This window comes from Scyliorhinus canicula, chromosome 14, assembly GCF_902713615.1.
Source record: "Scyliorhinus canicula chromosome 14, sScyCan1.1, whole genome shotgun sequence".
In the NCBI taxonomy this organism is placed as follows: domain Eukaryota; kingdom Metazoa; phylum Chordata; class Chondrichthyes; order Carcharhiniformes; family Scyliorhinidae; genus Scyliorhinus; species Scyliorhinus canicula.
The window spans coordinates 88,755,963-88,775,829 of NC_052159.1; the positions used below are offsets into that span (position 1 = coordinate 88,755,963).

The 19,867-nt window shown below is 46.8% G+C and overlaps 1 protein-coding gene across 2 annotated transcripts in view; it reads right to left on the reverse strand.

The window, feature by feature from the left end:
• Positions 1 to 14,908: 14,908 nt before the first annotated feature.
• chordc1a (cysteine and histidine-rich domain (CHORD) containing 1a) overlaps positions 14,909 to 19,867 on the reverse strand; it is a 67,514-nt gene continuing 62,555 nt past the window's right edge. For both annotated transcript variants that reach the window (XM_038818284.1, XM_038818283.1), the window contains exons 10-11: positions 18,296 to 18,358; positions 14,909 to 15,369 (exon numbers count right to left, since the gene is read on the reverse strand). In XM_038818284.1, the coding sequence (XP_038674212.1) occupies positions 15,211 to 15,369; positions 18,296 to 18,358 (222 nt within the window). In that variant the 3' untranslated portion in view covers positions 14,909 to 15,210. The remainder of the gene's footprint in view (positions 15,370 to 18,295; positions 18,359 to 19,867) is intronic.

Here is a 19,867-nt window from a genome sequence, read left to right on the forward strand (position 1 = left end):
CATAGAACCAAGCCTGTGTTTAATAATAAACTGTAATTGAACTAATATACTGATTGTGTGGTCATTTGTTCAATACAAGGAGCATACTCACGTCTTGTGGTTCAGATAAAAGAGCAACAATACCAAAAAGGTTCCATGAATTAACAACCTTAATAACTTAATTGGTTAATTTGCATACTAACCTTGTTAAAACTGTTTCTTATCCTGTTACAGAGTCAATGTTTTTTTAAGGTATTGCTATTCAACAAATTTTAAACAGTTTTCCCATTCACAACAACCCCACAAAACCCCAGCCAGCCAACAGCACCCCGCCTCAAGATGGCGGCGGAACGAGGCGACTCTCTGCGAACTCTGCCAAACAGATCCTCTTTTTACATCTCTTATAATCGTACTAATCTTTTTAATTTATTTTATTTTCATGCACTAAGTGATCTGTTTGAGCTGCTCGTAGAAAAACACTTTTCACTGTACCTCGGTACACGTGACAATAAACAAACCCAATCCAATCCCCTCAACAGTCAACGTTAACCAACTCCTGAAATTACATGATAAAACCCCAACAATTGTAGAACTCATCACTCACCCCTTTAGAGCAAATTCACATTTTCCAGGGTCAGACCCTCCAGCAGGACCCCCCCCCCCACGCCGCTCCCCCCCCCCCCCACCCCACACCCCCATCACACCGAGACACAGGGTGGAGAAGCTGACATCCACCCCAACAAGATCCGCTGATGAGCAATCAGTGAGGTGAAGACTGAAACATCTGCCCCACCTGCAGCTCCGGCTGGTCCGACACCCTGAATATGGCTTTTAGGGGACCAGGCTCCACATCCACATGTAAGACCCCCGAGATTGTACTGAACACCGTCCTGCAAAACATTCCCAGCATTGGGCAGGACCAAAACATATGTACGTTGTTCGCAGGACCCCACCCACATCGCTCACGGACATCCTCCATCCCTTCGAACAGCGGCTAATCCTGGACTTTGTACACTGCCTTCAGCTGTATCAGCCCCAGCCTCATGCACAAAGTCAAGGCATTTCCTCTCAGCAGGACTTCGCACCACAGACCCTCCTCCACACCCTCCAACACTTCCTCCAACTTCACTAATTCAGCAGGGGGATGGGAACCTGAATTGTAGCTCCAGTGTACAGGAGGTTGAGAAGAGTGAGGTCATGAGTAAGGTTTCAAGATCGCAGGAGTGTACCGGCAGACAGGAAGGTGATTTGAAGTGTGTCTACATCAGCGTCAGGAGCATCCGGAATAAGGTGGGTGAACCTGCAGCATGGGTTGGTACCTGGGACTTTGATGTCATGGCCATTTCGGAGACATGGATAGAGCACGGACAGGAATGGTTGTTGCAAGCTCAGGGAAGGCGGTAAAAGAGGGGGAGGTTCTGGCATTGTTAGTCAAGGACAGTATTACTGTGGCAGAAAGGACGTTTGATGAGGACTCATCTACTGAGGTAGTATGGGCTGAGGTTAGAAACAGGAAAGGAGAGGTCACCCTGTTGGAAGTTTTCTATAGGCTTCTGAAAAGTTCCAGAGATGTAGAGGAAAGGATTGCAAAGATGATTCTGGATAGGAGTGAAAGTAACAGGGTAGTTGTTATGGGGGACTTTTAACTTTACAAATATTGACTGGAAACGCTATAGTTCGAGCACTTTAGCTGGGTCAGTTTTTGTCCAATATGTGCAGGAGGGTTTCCTGACACAGTATGTAGATAGGCCAACAAGAGGCGAGGCCACATTGGATTTGGTACTGGGTAATGAACTAGGCCATGTGTTAGATTTGGAGGCAGGTGAGCACTTTGCTGATAGTGACCACAATTCAGTTACGTTTAATTTAGCAATGGAAAGGGATAGGTATATCCCGCAGGGCAAGAGTTAGAGCTGGGGGAAAGGTAATTATGATGTGATTAGGTAAGACTTAGGATGCATAGGATGGGAAAGGAAACTACAGGGGATGGGCACAATTGAAATGTGGAGCTTCTTCAAGGAACAGCTTGAAGAACTGCATGTCCTTGATAAGCATATAACTGTCAGGCAGGGAGGAAGTGGTCGGCCGCGCCTCATAAACCTTATTGAGTTCTTTGAGAAGGTGACCAAACAGGTGGGCGAGGATAAAGCAGTTGATGTGGTGTATATGGATTTCAGTAAAGCATTTGATAAGGTAGGCTATTGCAGAAAATACGGAGGCATGGGATTGAGGGTGATTTAGCGGTTTGGATCATAAATTAGCTAGTTGTAGGAAGACAGAGGGTGGTGGTTGATGGGAAATGTACAGCCTGGAGTCCAGTTACTAGTGGTGTACCGCAAGGATCTGTCTTAGGGCCCCTGCTGTTTGTTATTTTTATAAATGACCTGGAGGAGGGCGTAGAAGGTTGGGTGAGTAAATTTGCGGGTGACACTAAAGTCGGTGGAGTTGTGGACAATGCGGAAGGTTGTTGCAGATTACAGAGGGACATAGATAAGCTGCAGAGCTGGGCTGAGAAGTGGCAAATGGAGTTTAATGCAATAGGAATACATCAAATTTGGGAGGCCTAACCAACCCACCTGCCGTCCCCTCTGCAACATTACCTTCCTAATCCTAGCCACCTTCCCCACAGAGAAACGAGGAGATCAGTCTGCCCACCCCCCTAAAAAATGCCTTAGCAAAAAGACCAGCAGGCATTCAGGCAAGAATAAGAACTGTTCATCTTCACTGCCTGCACCCCGCCTGCCGATGACAGAGGGAGATTGTGCCAACTCAACAAGTCAGCCATCACCTCCCCATCAAGCTAGTGAAATTAAGCTTCCGAAGCCCTTCCCAATCCCGAGCCACCTGCATCCCCAGATACCTAACACGAGACAGCACCAGACAAAGTGGCAAATCCTGCTTCCCCCCCAACCCCCATGCCACTCCTGGAGGGGAAACCACAAAGTACTCACTTTTCCCTAAATTAAATTTACTCGGCTCTGAAATATACAGTAACAAGTCATCTGCACATAAGGACACCCTATGTTCCACCCCCCCAACCCCTAACTGTCCCCTTCCACAACCCTGAGCTCCTCAGTGCAATGGCCTAGGGCTCTATAGCCAATGCAAACAGAAGGGGGGGACACGGGGCACCCCTGCTTTGTACCCCGGTGCAACACAAAGTACCCTGCATTCATACTATTTGTGTGCAGACTCGCCATCGGCTCCTTATATTGCAGCTGCACCCACACCACAAACTTCGGCCTAATTCCAAATATCTCCAATACCGCCATCAAATAACTCCACTCCACTCGATCAAACGCCTTTTCCATATCCCAAGCCTCCACTCCTCCCTTCGCTCTGCCAGAGAAAGGACAACTGTCTTCCCTTTACGAACTCCATCTGGTCCTCATCAATCATCTTCGGAAGGCACTCCTCCAACCTTAACGCCAACACGTTTGCCAATAACTTGGCATCTACAATCAGCACAGATATGGGCCTATACTTTAAAAAATATCTTTATTAAGGCATTTGTATATACATTAAGCACAAACCAACACAAGAGTAAGAACAAACAGAAACCTCATAACAAATAAATAATTACCTGAACGCCTCAACCTCCCTGCCGTTCTCCTCCATCCATCCTGCCTTCCCCCTTTTAGCCCCTTTATTCTACCCCCCGCTGACACCTCAATTTTCCTTGAAGAAGTTGATAAACGGTTTCCATCTACGGGCAAACCCACAACTGATCCTCTTAAGCTGAACTTAATTTTCTCCAGTCTTCGGAACTGCACCAGCCCACTCACTCACACCTCTGCTTTCAACTGCCCCTCCTCCCCCCTCCACTCCAGCAAGATCCGTCTCCGGGCTACCAGGGAGGCAAAGGCCAAATCGTTGACTTCTCTCGCCCCCCCGGACTCCCGGGTCTTCCGACACACCAAATATCGGCACTTCTGGACTCAGTGCTACCTTTACCTCCAGCATCTCAGACATGACGCCCGTGAACTCCTGCCAGAACTCCTTCAGCTTCAGACGTGCCTAAAACATGTGAACTGGTTTGCAGGCCTCCCCGTGCATCGCCCAACCTGTACTCAACCCCCTCAAAGAATCTGCTCATCCTGGCCACCGTCATGTCTGCCCTAGAAACTACCTTAAACTGGATAAGGCTGAGACTTGCGCATGACAAATATGCATTCACCCTCCTTAGAGCCTCCTCCCATAACCCTGGCACATAATCCCATACCTGTAAGTACTGGAACCCATTCCCACTGGGCAGCTCATACTCCTCCTCCAGCTCCTCTAATCTCAAAAAGCTGCCCCCCACAAACAGGTACCCAAACCGCTCGATCCCTACTCGTTACCACCCCCGAAACCCCACATCCAACCCCCCTGGTGCAAATCTAGGATTACCACAGATCGGTGCCCACACTGAGGCACCTTCCAGTCTCAAATACTGCCGCCACTGTCCCCACACCCCAGGGCCACCACCATCACTGCGCTTGTGGAGTGCTTTACTGGTGAGAACGGCAGAGGCACCGCCAACAATATCCCTAAACCCGTACCCCTAGAAGAGGCCACCTCCAACCGCTCCCTCACCTCCCCCTCCTCCACTACCCACTTCCTAACCATGGCTATATTTGCTGCCCAATAACAGTTCATTATGTTTGGCAAGGCCAGCCCTCCTCCCCCACTCTCAAGCACCTTCTTCACCCGTGGGGATTTCCCCACACACAAACCCCGAGATCAGAGCATTAACTGCCTTGAAAAATGATTTTGGGATGAAGATAGAGAGGTTCTGAAAAACAAATAAGTACCTCGTAAGTACTGTCATTTTCATTGTCTGCACCCGCCCTGCCAGTGACAACGGAAGCACAACCCACCTCTTGAAATCCTCCCTCATCTGTTCCATCAACCGCGCCAGATTCAATTTGTGAAGTTGTTCCCATCCCCTTGCCACCTGGATGCCCAAATATCTGAAGCTCACCCCCACCACTTTAAACGGCAGCTCACCCAACCTCCTCTCCTGCCCCCTGCCTCGATCAGGAAGACCCCACTGATCCCATGTTTAACTTGTAACTGGAAAACTGGCCAATGCCTCTAGATTATTCATAGTTCTACTGATGCCTCCCAGTGGGTCCGAGATATAAATAACAACAGGACGTCAGCGTATAGCAAGACCCTGTGTTCCACCCCACCCCCCACACTATCCCTCTCCAACTCCTTGACGCTCTAAACTCCATTGCCAGTGGTCTATTGCCAAGGGAAAATGCAACGTGGAGAGTGGACATCCCTACCTTGTCCCACGGTGCAGCCCGAAGTACCCCAGACTCACCCAATTTGTCCATAGGCTCCCTAAAGCGCCCTATACAATAAATGGACCCAAACCGTCCCAATACTTTCCACAAATACTCCCACTCCACCTGATCAAATGCCTTCTCAGCATCTATTGCAACCCACCTCCACATCCTGCCCTCCGGCGGCACAGTAGCACAGTGGTTAGCACTGTTGCTTCACAGTGACAGTGTCCCGGGTTCGATTCCCGGATTGGGTCACTGTCTGCGCGGGGTCTGCACGTTCGCCCCGTGTCTGCATGGATTTCCGCTTGTTTCTTCCCACAAGTCCCGAAAGATAAGCTTGTTAGGTACGACCCGCGGGTGGGTCGTGGGCGTGTGTCGGGAGGGTGACGGAGCCGTCCATCGCGGCGCTTCCGATTGCGCAAATCTGCGTGCAACAGCCGGCTGTTTTATAACACCGATGATTGGGCACTCATGCGCAGTGTGGCGCTTTTTATTTTAAATGGTCGCAGCTTTTTGTTTTACAAGTTTGGGGGAGTTTTATTTATTTATTTTATTCATTTAAGTTTTATTTTTTTCATTTATTTTATTCGTTTTTTTTTACAAGTTGGGGGGGAGTTTATTTGATAAAATTTTACAGGAAAAAAGTGCAGAACTTTGGACAGATGGAGACTCCAAACTTTCCGACACCGGAAGGTGTCACCTTCATCTAACAGGTTACATTGGAAGAGCGTGTACAAGGGCCAAAGGGAACAAAAACCATTTCCTCCATTTTGTCAGCAGCAAACAAGGTAAGAAAATGGAAGGTCGCGCAGGTCGGCTGGCGTGGGTTGCAAAGGTCGGCTGCCATGGGTCGCGAAGGTCGGCCGGGTGTTAAAAATGGGTCCCTGGAAAAAAAGTTTGAAGAACACAGCACTAACCCATACCCCCGAATTTGGGGGTTCCGAGTACCTCCATCCTGGTAGGATCCATCTCCGGGCCACCAGGGAGGCAAAGGTAAGAATATCAGCCTCTCTCACCCCGAGCTCCCAGATCTTCCGACACACCAAAGATCGCCACCTCTGGACTCAGTACCACCCTCACCTTTAATATTTCGAACATGACGTCAGCAAAGCCCTGCCAGAAACCTCTCAGCCTCAGACATTCCCAGAACATATGGACATGGTTAGCAGGTCCCCCCACGCAGCGCCCACACTTAGCCTTCATCCCCTGAAAGAACCTGCTCATCCGGGCTACCATCATGGGGCCCTGTGGACCACCTTGAGTTGTATTAGGCTGAGCCTGGCACACGACGAGGATGCATTGACTCGCCTCAGGGCCTCCTCCCAGAATCCGGCCTCCAACTCCCCACCAAGTCTTCTTCCCACTTTCGTTTCACCTCCCCTATCGGGGCTCCCTCCCACTTCATCAGTTCCTTGTAGATCTCGGAAACCTTCCCCTCCCCTACTCCTACTCTCGACACCACCTTATCCTGTAGCCCCTGGGGCGGCAGATGCGGGAAGGTCGAAACCTGCCTCCGCACAAAGTCCCTCACCTGCAGAAACCAGAACCCATTTCCACGTGGCAGCTCAAACTCCTGTAAGCTCGGGAAGCCCTCATCGATAGAGATCTCCAAATCTCTCCATCTCCGCCCGCTGCCACCCCCCCCCCCCCCCCCCCCCCCCCCAGAGCGAACCGGTGGTTATCACATATCAGTGCCCACACCAATGCTCCCTCCAGCCCCATGTGCTGCTGCCACTGTCCCCACATCCTCAGGGCTGCCACTACTGCCGGCTTGTGGAGTACCAAGCCGGTGAGAATGGCAGTGGTGATGTTAACAGTGCCCCTAAACTCGTGCCCCTACATGATGCCATTTCCACCCACTCCCAAACCGACCCCTCCCCCACTACCCTCAAACACCACCCGCTCGTTTATCAGCACTACCACCCCTCGCGTCTTCATATCTATTCCAAATGACAGACTTGCCCTAGCCACTCTTTCCTTAACCTAGTTTGGTCCCCAACTTTCAAGTGTGTTTCTTGCAAAAAGGTCACATCCACATTCAAGCTCCTCAGATGCTTGAACATGCGCGACTGTTTGACTGGCTCATTCACCCTCTCACGTTCCATGTGACCAGCCTGGTCGTGGGTTGGAGGGGTGGGGGGGGGGGTGGGGGGGAGGAGGGGGGGGGGGGGTAAGGGACACCCCACCCCACTCACCTGCCGATCAACCATATCCCTCTTGGCCAGCCCCCGGCACATGTTTTGCAACCCTCCAGGCCCACCCTTGATGTCCACCACCACCACCACCTTGGTTCCAGTATGTAACCAGCACCTTGGTTACATACAAGCCAGCACCTGCTCCCTCGATGCCCTAGGGCATCTCCACGCTTCTTAAGTTTTGTCTCTGGGAGCGGATCCTCCACCTCTCTAGCCGATTCTGTGTCTGCCGTATCATCCCAATCTCAGCCGCCAATGAGGTAAGCTGCTCCTCATGCTCCCCCACCGCCTCCTCCACTTTCTTGATCGCCTGGCCCTGGGACTCCAACCTCTGCTCCACCCGATCGATCCCCGCTTTTAGTGATTCCACTACCGTGGCCAGGTCTTCCTGGGCTTCCCTCGTCTGCTTGCTGAACTTCTCATCTAAGAAGTCCACCAGCTGCTCCGTGGACCATTGGGCTGGTAGGTCCAACCCTTTAACCTCCACCTCTTCATCCACAGCGCACAAAGAATTTCTTGCTCAAACAGCTCCTTCCTTCTCAAGCCACTTTTGGTCTGTGGATCCATCTACCAACGCCACAAGTGGAGTTTAACTTTCCTCAACCACCTCGATACCTTTTTGTACCAAAATATCTGTCCAGCAAATTGGGAAAAGGACTGAAACAACCACCTTGAGCGGGAACTGCCAAATGTGCGACCACTCACTCTATGGCAACCACAGGAAGTCTCGATATGGGCCTATACGACCCACACTTAACCGCATCCTTGCCCTTCTTAAGCAACAACGAGATAGAGGCCAGCCCATCGTCTGCGGCAAGACACTCCTCTCCATCGTGTCCTCAAACAGTCCCACTATCAACGGCGTCAGCTTATCCTTAAATCTATAAAATTCGACTGGGAACCCATCAGGCGCCACTCCCTTCCCTGCCTGCATTCTCCCCATCACCACCTTCAGCTCCTCTTCCCCACCGATACTCAAACCCTGCCCTCTCCTCCCCCCCCCAACCTCAGGCACTCTAGCCCACCCAAAAACTCCCTCATCTCCTGCTCCTCCTCCGGTTACTCCGACTTATACAAGTTCCTACGGAACTCTTCCTTATTAAACTCTTCCTGAGCCACCACCAACTCATCCATCTTTTCCCGCACCCAAATTATCCCCCTCGCTGCGGCATCCCAACAGAGCTGACCTGCCAGCATACACCCTGCCTCATTCCCGTACTCATAAACAGCTCCCCTCTCCCTTCTCACTGCCACACCGCTTTCCCCGTGGACAATAGGTCAAACCTCACCTGGAACTGATTCCTCTTTGCCAGGAGACCCAGGTCTGGGTCCCCCACATACCTCTCATCGACCTCCAAAATCTCTTCTATCAGTCTTTGGCATTTCTCCCTCTCTTCCCTATCCACCTGAGCCTTAAACAAGGTCACCTCTCCCCTCACCACTGCCTTCAGAGCCTCCATGACCACCGACCATGAGACCTCCCGATGCAATTAGACCCCACATACTCCTCAATCACAGAAGCTCTGATCCGCCAGTAACCCCATATCCATTCTCCACTCTGGCTCTGGGCTGATCCCTTCTCCAGCACCAAATCCATCCAGTGAGGAGCATGATCCGAGATCACAATTGCTGAATAATTCATACCACAAATAAGTCGATCCCTTGTGCACTGGGGAGGAAAACTAATATTCCCAATCCCTTGGGTGTAAAAACTCTCTATGGGCCCACTCCCCCATTTCCCTCATAAGCCCTGCAAGAGCCTTCGCCTCTCTGACTGGATCAGCGAGGCCGCTTGGGACCTGTTCGCCCTCTCTTCCAGCAATATGTTCCAATCCCTCCCCCTATTCTCAGCTCATGGGTATCCAGATCCAGGATGGCACCCAACGCTTTCGTCACGAACCCTGCATTGTCCCAATTGGAGCAATATATGCTTTCCAACGCCACCAGCCTACTCTCCAACGCACCCCTCACTATCATTTACCTGCCCCCCTAATCAGCCACTCCCTTTTTCATCTGAAATCTCACCCTCTTGCCCACCAAGATCACCACCCACAAGCCCTACTATCAAACCCCGAATGAATCACCTGACTCACCCACCCCTTCCTAAGCCTCAACTGATCCTTCACCCTGGAACGGGTCTCCTGCAGCATCACCACATTAGCTTTTAAACTCTTTAAGTACACAAAATTCTCACTCACTTCACTGGTCCCCCTAATCCCCACATGTTCCATGTCACCATTCTGACCGGGCGTCTTTTTCCCCCCTCCCACTTCCCCTATCCACCATCACCATTACCCCGGACCCTCACCATCCTTTTGTTACCATCAAACCCCTCTATCTTCGCCACCCCGCCCCCAGAATCATTCCCAACAATTCCTCTTGCAAACATCTCACCCAGTATCGATCCCCTTCCCCCACCATTCACACTTCACAGGTGCATCAAAACTTGCTCAATAAGGCTCCAATGACCGAGGCCCCTGCCCCCACCACACTCCTGTTCACTAGCTAACCTATGTTGGCTAGTGCGGTGACCCATGGCAGGTCTCCTCCTCCTCAGTAACCAGGGACCACATGCCCAAACACCCACCTCCTTTAAACCAAGAAACAATACAGAATTGCACCCATAAGGAAAAAAAGAAACCCAAAACAAATGTAAACAAATCCCCTCCATTTAAGAGCCAGAAAACAAAACCCCAATCAAATAGAAACCACTCCATCAGAAAAACACCATCCCCGTCCCCACCGCCTCCTTCTGCACTGTAAATGCTATGGTTCTATGGTCCAATCGAGTCCAAACCTCAACTCTCATCTCAGTCCCAGTCCTTCAGCCTTAACAAACGCCTCTGTCACCTCCACTGACTCAAAATAAAAATCCCTCGAATTGAGAGTCACTCTCAGCTTTGCAGGGCAGACCACTCCAAATCTCACTCCGCTGCCATAAAATGCGGCCTTTACCCATCTGCCTTCTCACCAGCTCCACTGTCAGTCCTTGTTATATTCATATACCAAAACTTTCCCACTTCACACCTCGCTTGTTTCGCCCAGTTCAAAACCTTCTCCTTCACGTGGTAGCTGCGAAAGCAGATTATAAGCACCCTTGGTGGCTCATTCGCTTTAGGTTTTGGCCTGAGCGACCAATGTGTCCTGTCCAACTTGTAGCGGGAGCATTTTCCCCTTCGCAAATTACTTGGTCAGCCTCGGGCACTCATCCCCTCAGGCAGGCAGACAATTCTCAAGTTTTGCCTCCTCGACCTGTTCCCTCAGGTCCTCCACCTTAGTTGACCCTTTGTTGACCTCCGCAGCTCCTCACTTATCGAGGTGAACTGGTTGCTGTGTTGCAACAATGCCTCCTCCACCCCCTTCAACTTCATTCCTTGTTCCTGCACCTACACAGACATCTTCATCACTGCCATCTTTACTGGGGCAATTGCCTCCTCCACCCACTCTTTCAGCGTAGCCATCATCTCCCTCCGAAGCACCTCCATATGCTTGGCAAACAGCCTCTCAAACTCCACCGACAGCACCTCAGTCAGTGTCCACCATGAGGGGAGCAGTACCATTTGACAACCCAGCCCCCGCCAACTTTCTTCCTGCAGGACTCACAGCATCATTCGCCGGTGGACTTTCGTTCGCCCCCTTTTTTCCAGCACCTTTCTTCCGGGGCTTCGACATTCCACATCTTCCTTCTGACTTCCCCTTCCATAAACTACCCTTGAAACGGAGCAATAAAGTCCAAAAAACAGGCAGGAGCCACCCAACATGCGACCTCCACCTATATGCCAACACCAGAAGTCACGGAGTCAATGTTTAACCAAGCCAATAACTTGGCTTCAATTCAGGAGTGTCAACTTTAGCTAAGTCTCACAGATGGACTTTACTAAATGCCTTCTGGAAGTCCTTCAGTGGGATTCTCCATTGCCAGGATCCTGTTTTGCCAGCAACGCACTCAAGTCTGTGGATTTCGCAACGGCATGGGGGTGCCCACAATGGGAAGCCCCATTGGCCGGCTGCCGGGATGGAGGACCCTGCTACCAGGCGGGGGGTGGCGCACCAGAGAATGGGTGCGGCAGAACAGAGAATCCTACCCCTTATATGCAACATATGGACATACTCCTGTCCAATACTTTAGTCACCTCTTCAAAACATGTAATTGGGTTTGTCAGGCATTACCAACTCCATGCTAGCTCCCTGATCAATAGAACATTTTCAAGGTGTTCAATCTATCTTAATTATGGACTCAAACAATTTATCCAAGAAATGGGTCACCTAGCCTACAATTCCCTGGTATTCCTGTCTTGCCATATGTAAATAGCAGATGCATGTAATTTTCAACCCACAAGAATGATTCATGAATTGATAGAACTTTGTAGAAGCCCTAACTTCACTATCAATGTACTGGTCTACTTTTAAATCCCGTGATTTATTTCCTTGGAGAAGGTGGACGTGAGCTGCCTTTTTGAACTGCATCAATTCCTGTGGTGTATACAGTGCTTTTAGAAAGGGAATTCCATGCTTTTGACCCAGCCAGTGAACAGTGATACATGGCTCGGAGGTGAACGTGCAGGTAGTAGTGATCGAATGTATCTGCTGCCTTTGTCCTCCTACATAGTATTCATGGAAACAGCCGTGGGAAACAGCAAGTTAGTTCATAACACGCATCTTGGGAATGGGGGTGTACCTATGAGAAAATCATAGATACTGCTTTGGGTGGCTTCTGTTACTTGCTTTTGGAGTGTTGCATACCTGACCACAGTACATCTATTAGTTCACATTTACCACACTTACCCTGAATACTAAACATAGATTTTGGATTATCTTTACAACTTTGTATGGGTCTGTAAAGGTACAGCTGGAATGAAGAAATAATGGCTTTTATTGGTGTTTGTATTGAAATATTCCAATTATTTTTGTCTTGCGTAACCTAGTTTATTCTTCTGTTTAATAGATGTTTTATTATTTTGTTACAAGTTCACAAGCAAAATCTTGTCAATCTATTCAGTAACTGCCCCCCACTTTCTAAAATAAGTACTGTCCATTAAGCCAGATTCCACTCTTGGACTTGTTCAGCGGTAACATCAGCTGGACCGTAACACATTAGCAGGCTTGGTCGACAGTATTGATTGATATTGTCACCGAAGTACAGTGAAAAGTATTTTTCTGCAGCCAAGGGAACGTACACAGTAGACAAAAGAATAATCAAGAGTAGAATAGTACATCAACAAATAGTGATTGGTTACAGTGCGAAAAAATGGCATACAGGGAACAGATCAATCCAAGGGAGTCATCGAGTCTGGTAGCTGTGGGGAAGCTGTTCTGGATATGCGGGTCTTCAGACTTCTGTCTGATAGAAGGGCCTGGAAGACAAAGCCTGGGTGTGAGGGGTCTCTGACAATGCTGTCTGCCTTTCTGAGGCAGCGGGAGGTGTAGACAGAATCAATGGGAGGATGGCAACTTGTATGATGCATTGGGCTGAGTGCACCACACTCTGCAGTTTCTTGCGATAAGAAATTTGACCTCAATATATACTATACGTTAAATATATGGTTATTATTTGATCTTTAGACAACTTACCAGTATGTGTTGAATGCAGACAAAAAAAAACCACAGTAGACAGGGTCGTGACCCGAGGGCGGTTGTCGGGAGGATCACTGAACGATTGGTCATGCCATTCTTGTGGTGATCCCGATCATGGGAGGAGAGCCCATCTTCTATTTTGAGAATGGCGACCAAGTTTGAAAATGTCCGCAGCTCCAGCGAGTCAGCAATGGGGGATGGTCAGCAGGCTGGAGAAACCCAAGTATCCGTGGCTGAGGGCTCACCTTTTTGTGTTCAGATGTCCATATCAGCTGGTGTCTGGCAGGTTTTGTGCCAGGCACTCGGGGTGAGACCGACCCTGCGATTGAAGGGTGAGGCCTACACATTCCCATAGTCAGAAGACCCCCCCACCCGTGCCCCTGCATCCAAGGTTTAGTGTGCTGCTCCCCCCCCCCCCCCCCGGGGGGGGGGGGGGGGGGGCTGCTGCTCTGTGATTTATCCGTGGAAATGAGGCTTGTGCAGGCCGGAGTTAATCTGCTGAGACAAGCCCTGCTGGGGTGAGACCCAGCCTATACTTTTGGTTTGGTTGAGAAGTGGGGGGGGGGGAGGGAAGAGAACCGGACAGCAGGCTTTGTTTGGGGCCACAGAGTGTTTGGCTTTTTGCCTTTTGATGTGAATTATTGTGAAATTGCATTCTGGAAAAATAATGGATTTTTAAAGCTAGATTTTGATACCAGCTGAAATAATGCATACTATCGGTTATGTTGGGATCTCGGGTGCATACCTGTCCAAAACAAAATACATATTACAAACGGAAAAAAAAAAAGAATAGCAGTCGCTGCCATCTTTCAAATGAAAATAAATTAGGCTGTGAAGTTTGCCAGCAAGAAGCAGGAGTAGAGGTCCCGCATCCTGCACACACATTTGATTTTAAGCACCCTCCAGGTATGTGCCTTTGGCACCAAATCACAGAGCAGTGTTGTTTCCATTTTCTAGCTGCTGGCAAGCAAGGCAAGTGAACTGCACAGATGAATGATTTTCTTAAACGAAAGAGACAGCCAGAGACTCAAATAGGCAGTTTACCTATTGGATTTAACAACAGAATCTGCTTGACAGAGCTGTTCAGCAGAGCCCAGGGCAGGACAGATAATGGTAGTGTTTGTTCTGCACACAGCTCCAGGGCCTCTGGCTAACAGCCTAGAAAGAGAAAACTTAACTTGGAAACTATGAAGATGATTTCTTGAGGTATAGTTGTGTTAATTGTACTAGCCATGAGAGAAGTTAGACTTTGAAAGAAGTGGTGGATGAAAAATTATTTTTGAGGTTGAAACCCCAGTCAGTTATTAATTTAAGAGCTGACTCCAAATTAGAAGTCTACACTGCTGTAGCTGATCTGCAATACCCCATTATAGACACAGCAAAAGCTCATGAGCTGTCAGCATTCTGGGGTAACATCCCCAGGAGTATCCAGTGCCGAGTAAAACACATTTTGTTCCATTGCCCTCCATGACTACCTACATGTGCAAAGTTGGATTTATAATTTTTGTAAAGATGAAGACGACACAAAGGAACTGGCTGAAGCAGCATCTGATGTGTGCATTGTCCTCTCCTCCTTTGCTCCTGATTCAAGTGAGATTGTGAGTAACAAGCAGGCTTCCCATTCGCATTAAAAGGTAAGCGAACGTGGCATTTGTAGCTAAGGTCAGCTGGTGTGAGTCCTGAAGGTCAGCTGAAGTGGGCCCCTGGGAAAGAAGTTTGAAAAACACTGCAGTTGGAAACCCTCCTGCAGTTTGGAGGGAATACCATATCTCGAACAACGATAGGTAGGATTACCTCAACAACACTGACCACAAATAAACGCAGCTGAAATAGAGTCATTTGATTTTATCAAGCACATGTAAATAGAATTCTAATAGGCAAGTGTTCCAGACACTGAAAAGTGGTCTTTATTTAATTCTGATCAAACTGAAGATGTTGCATTGCTTTTGATATACTATTAATGTGCTGAATAATATAATTCATTTGCTATACAAACAAATCTATACAGCTAAAGACAAGATGTAGTAGTTTGTTCATAAATATCTTGCAGCTTTGCATCAAATTACAGTAAGCAGTCATTTTATGTAAATTGTTTTGAAAACAGGGATACAGAATGTAGATGCGTTAAAATAGTAAATGTTATTACTCCCTCACATCACACACTTCACATTGGTCCCCACTTTCATTCAATCGTCATCTTCATCTGAATCTGGAGATTGCTCCTTTTTCTCAGGCTGTGGTGGAGGTAGCTCAAGCCGAGCCCATAATATTGGCTCAGCTTTCTTCATAGTAATCTCAATCTTAGCAGGTGTCATACTCATTTGACTTTTATTAACATCAATGACCTTCATGGAGGAGAGAGAAAATGTTATTTCACTGCTTCTTCCAGACTGCTCCTTCAAATTAAAAATAAAATACAGTTTTTAAACAAGCACAATATACAGAACACCAGAAAACTCAAAAAATAGACACATTTACATTTTAATACTGGCTAGCATCAAACAAACTAAGACCAGGCTTTCATTAGCAAGGACCTCGGACCCATGGAATTGACATGGGGATTATTTTTTGTTACAAGTGGTACGTTGAAGGCAAAAGAATACAAAGTTTTGGAGCACTGGAAGAGATTGGAAAAGGAGTGTAGCCATAAAGAGATTTGAACATAATTATAATTTTACATTAAAGACATTGAGTGATACGTCAGCAGGATTTGGTGTGGTATAGGATATGAGCAGCTTGTATGAATATAAGTTTACAGAACGTGGAAGATGGAAGGCCATCTAGGCGAACATTTGAATGAAGAAATCTGGAAGTGACAAGGAAATGAAGGATCACTTCAGCAGGGCCCGAGGTGGTTTTTGAGAGAGTTTATGGGATTGGTAGCTCATTTTGGGGTCAATTAGAACACTGATGTTGCAGTAGTTGGGGAGAGGGAAATAGAATTGAAGGTGGCCAATTTGTGGCATAGGACAAAGATGATACAAATGCCTCAATGTTTGAGAATTCAATTTTGACAAGCAGGTTCACACCACATGTAGTGGAGGGTCAAGAGAGGTCCCGAACTGTCAACAACCATGTAGAATTGCTGCAGGACTTTGGATGATGTTAACAAGGGCAGCATGCAGCTGAGGAAGAGACGACTGAAGTTTGGATTCATGGAACACTTGAGAATAGTGGGAGGGGGAAACATTACAGAAGATTCTCCGAATATGATTGTATAGGTAAGAATGGGACTAAGTGAGGTCAGTCCCCTCAACTGGACGAAGGAGGAGAGCATTAGAGAAAATGGTATGACAGGCCTTTGCAAAGATTGTATTAGATGTCACAAAGGGCAATAGTGCGGTGGAATAATGCACATTGGTCACAGTTATAGATTATATCATGTTTGACCTTGATTAGGATTGTTTCAGTGCTATCGCAGGGTAAACACCTGACTGGAGAAATGGAAGCATTGAGTTGCAGGAAAGATGGGAAGAGATTTGGAAGGTTGGGGATGGCCATCAGACACTGCTCTTCTAAAAGGAACAGAGGTTGTGGAGGGGTGGTTGGATGGAAAAAAATAGGAAACTATTTACACTATCATTTAGCATGGGAATCAAGAAAAAAATTTGGCGTCAGCAGTTTGTCAGGAATAAACTCAAAGAGAGTCTGATATCGAAGATCAGCTTGGAGACATAATGAACCAAGACTGAAGAAAATGTCGAACCAATACATGGCTTCAGGGCTTGGTGGGAAAGGGAAAGGAGAATGCAGCAGAAACAGTTGAACAACTGATCTCAATCTCAGTGACAAAGTCTATGAGCACTTTGCACATATTAATGTAATTACGAATGAAAAAGATGCTCAGGGTTACTTTCCATTCCAAAATGATTGTAGAGTGCCAGGTAATGTTGACAGAGGACTGTATGGTCCAACAGGACTTAAAAGGTGTCCAGCTAGGCTTGGTGATTAAGCAGTTCTGATCCAGATAATTTGAAGTCTGCATCCCTGTACAAAGATGGAGGCTGCACTGGGGTCAATGACCAGCGTGTAGGTGAGTAAAGTCATAAGGTCGTGAAAAGTAGAGTCAGATGAAGAGGTTTTGGTCAAGGGAAGGTGTCATTATCCAGGAGCCAAATTTCTGTGATGCCCATTATGTCAATGTAATCACTCACAATAAAGTCATAGGCCTCTTCGCATGGACATTATGGAGAGAAATGACAGAGGGAAACGGGTGATTATTGGCCTGCTTGCAAAGTCCAAGTGCTGGGTGACAAGTAGGATGGAGAAATCTTAACAAAATTAGCCTCCAACAAGTATATTGGACTGGATGCAGGTCAGAAACGAGGACTGGGGAGTTAAGATTGCTAATTTTGAGGCAGCAAAATATACCTTGAGAGCCCACTTTAGAGAATGCCAGGAGGCACAAAGGTAATTCAGGGTTTAGGCCATAGGCACTGCAGTAATTCACCAAAGCACAACACCTTCCAAACTAACAAGCTCTATCATCTAGAAGGGCCAGGGTAGCAAGTTCATGGGAACACCACCACCTGCAAGTTCCCCTCCAAGCCACATTATCCTGACCTGGAACTATTCACGGTCACTGGGTGAAAATCATGGAACTCTCTTATCATAGTCATTATGGGTGTACCTACACCACATGGGCTGCAGTGGTTTAAAAAGGCAGCTCACCATCACCTTCCTTCTCATGGGCAATAAGGTATGGCCAGCAACATTTATATCTTGTGAATGACGAAAGAAAAAGTCAAGAAGAATTGACAATGGATTTACAAAAATGAATCCCCATCGCTATACTACCAAAACTTCCTGGAGCTCAGCTCCTACATGTAAATGGCTCCAGAACTTGAAATACAGCTACAATCAGGAGCTTCAGGGCAGATGGAAATACCAGCCCACTGAAAATGTAGAAAAGGTAGAGTCCTCAGCTATTACTTTGTTTTTTGCTTGAACAAAATGTTTATTATCCTATTGCTTAAATTAAGCAACTGTAATAAACAGCACAAAACGTATCAACTCAAATTAAGTAGACTGTTAGATTTTTAGTAATTAATCTAAGTCAGATTCTAGCGTTGCAGCCAAGTTTGAAAAATCTAATCAATAGCAGAGAATCACAACTGAATTCATCTCAGCCATAATTGTAAAGAAGTATCCTTAGAAAAGGAAGTTATGATACTATAATTTCGAACGGAATTTCAGAAAATAGGTATTTCTCATAGTCGAAGTCACTGCATTAATCACTCCTAAAAATCTTACAACAGGATCTATACTTACACTCCACAAGTTTACTTTGCGTTCAAATTCTTTTCCCCTTTCAAACAAAATGTGGATATTCAGCTGTAAAATTTAAAAAAATTATATTGATGTGCAGCATTAGAATACATTGGAATGTACACAAGTCAGTAAAAACAAGGCGTTGCATCAAAATGTCGATGGATATTTGATAGCAATGCACAGACTTGTCAAAATGTTCTGAAGTCAACAATTATATTTTAAAGAATCTGACTGGTGTGCGGAATTTAGGTATTCGAATTGCCAAAGAATTATGCTTAATAAAGAACAGGTTGTGCAATTATTAACGGATAACAGACAAAGAAACAAACCAGCAGCAATGTAGGAAGTGCTGCAATAGAATTTGATTCCCAAATTTCAGCAGTATTTAAAGGGCTATTGGATCAGGCACTTCTACCTTATGATGTCCCGAGAGAAACATTTGCACAGGCCTGCAAAACAAGTGCCTAGTTTCACCCATGCATAAATACAAAGTAAAATTGGTTGCAGATGATTAAACATATCATCCCATATTTCATAATTTAGTGTTGATAAAGGACGAGCACAGGTTAAGATTTATACAAAAACAAGTGCCGTGCCAATTATTGTACTTCCAGATTTGTTCTGTTTAAAAGGTATTATCTAACAGATGGAAAAACTTTACTTCAAGCAAAGGGCAGCACAGTAGCAGTGGTTAGCACTGTTGCTTCACAGCTCCAGGCCCGGGTTCGATTCCCACTTGTCTGCGGAATCTGCACTTTCTCCCCGTGTCTGCCTGGGTTTCCTCCGGGCACTATGGTTTCCTCCCACAGTCCAAAGATGTGCAGGGTAGGTGGATTGGCCATGCTAAATTGCCCCTCAAGTGTCCAAAAAGGTTTAGGTGGAGTTCCTGGGTTACAGGGATAGGGTGGAGGTGTGGGCTTAAGTGGGGTGCTCTTTCCAAGGGCCGGTGCAGACTTGATGGACCGAATAGCCTCCTTCTGCACTGCAAATTCTATGTTTTTCTGAAAGGTGCCTCACTTGTACTACAGTTCCAAACACTGAATCGATTTGATAACTGTAATGACTATTACTTCAATTTACTAGATTCATTGCCACTATTGGCATAGCTATTTATACATCAAATGGAGAATCGATTTATTGAAAAATTAATTTTTACAAGGTTTAACTTTCATCAAGGTTCATTGAAAAATTCCTCGTTTCAGTTCTATTCCAGATCAGTCACTGTGAAAGTTCAATTTTCTTTCCCTAATTTAAAACCTCCTGTGACAGAAACATTTGCTTGCTGCCTACCTACATCAGATGAGAATGCATTTTCACCAACACAACAAACCAAGTCAGTAACCACAGGAAATGGATTTAGATAATTGGTCAAAGGAATGAAAGGGTGGTGGAAGCAGATGTAATAATATAAAATAAAGATTTAAAAGAACTGGATAAATACTTGAAGAATGAAAATTTGCAAGACTATATGAAAATAGCAGGGAGTGAGACTAACTGAATAACTCTTTCAAGGGTTTATAGCACTGACACAATGAGCTGAATAGCCATGTTGTATCCTTCTATGGTTCTATT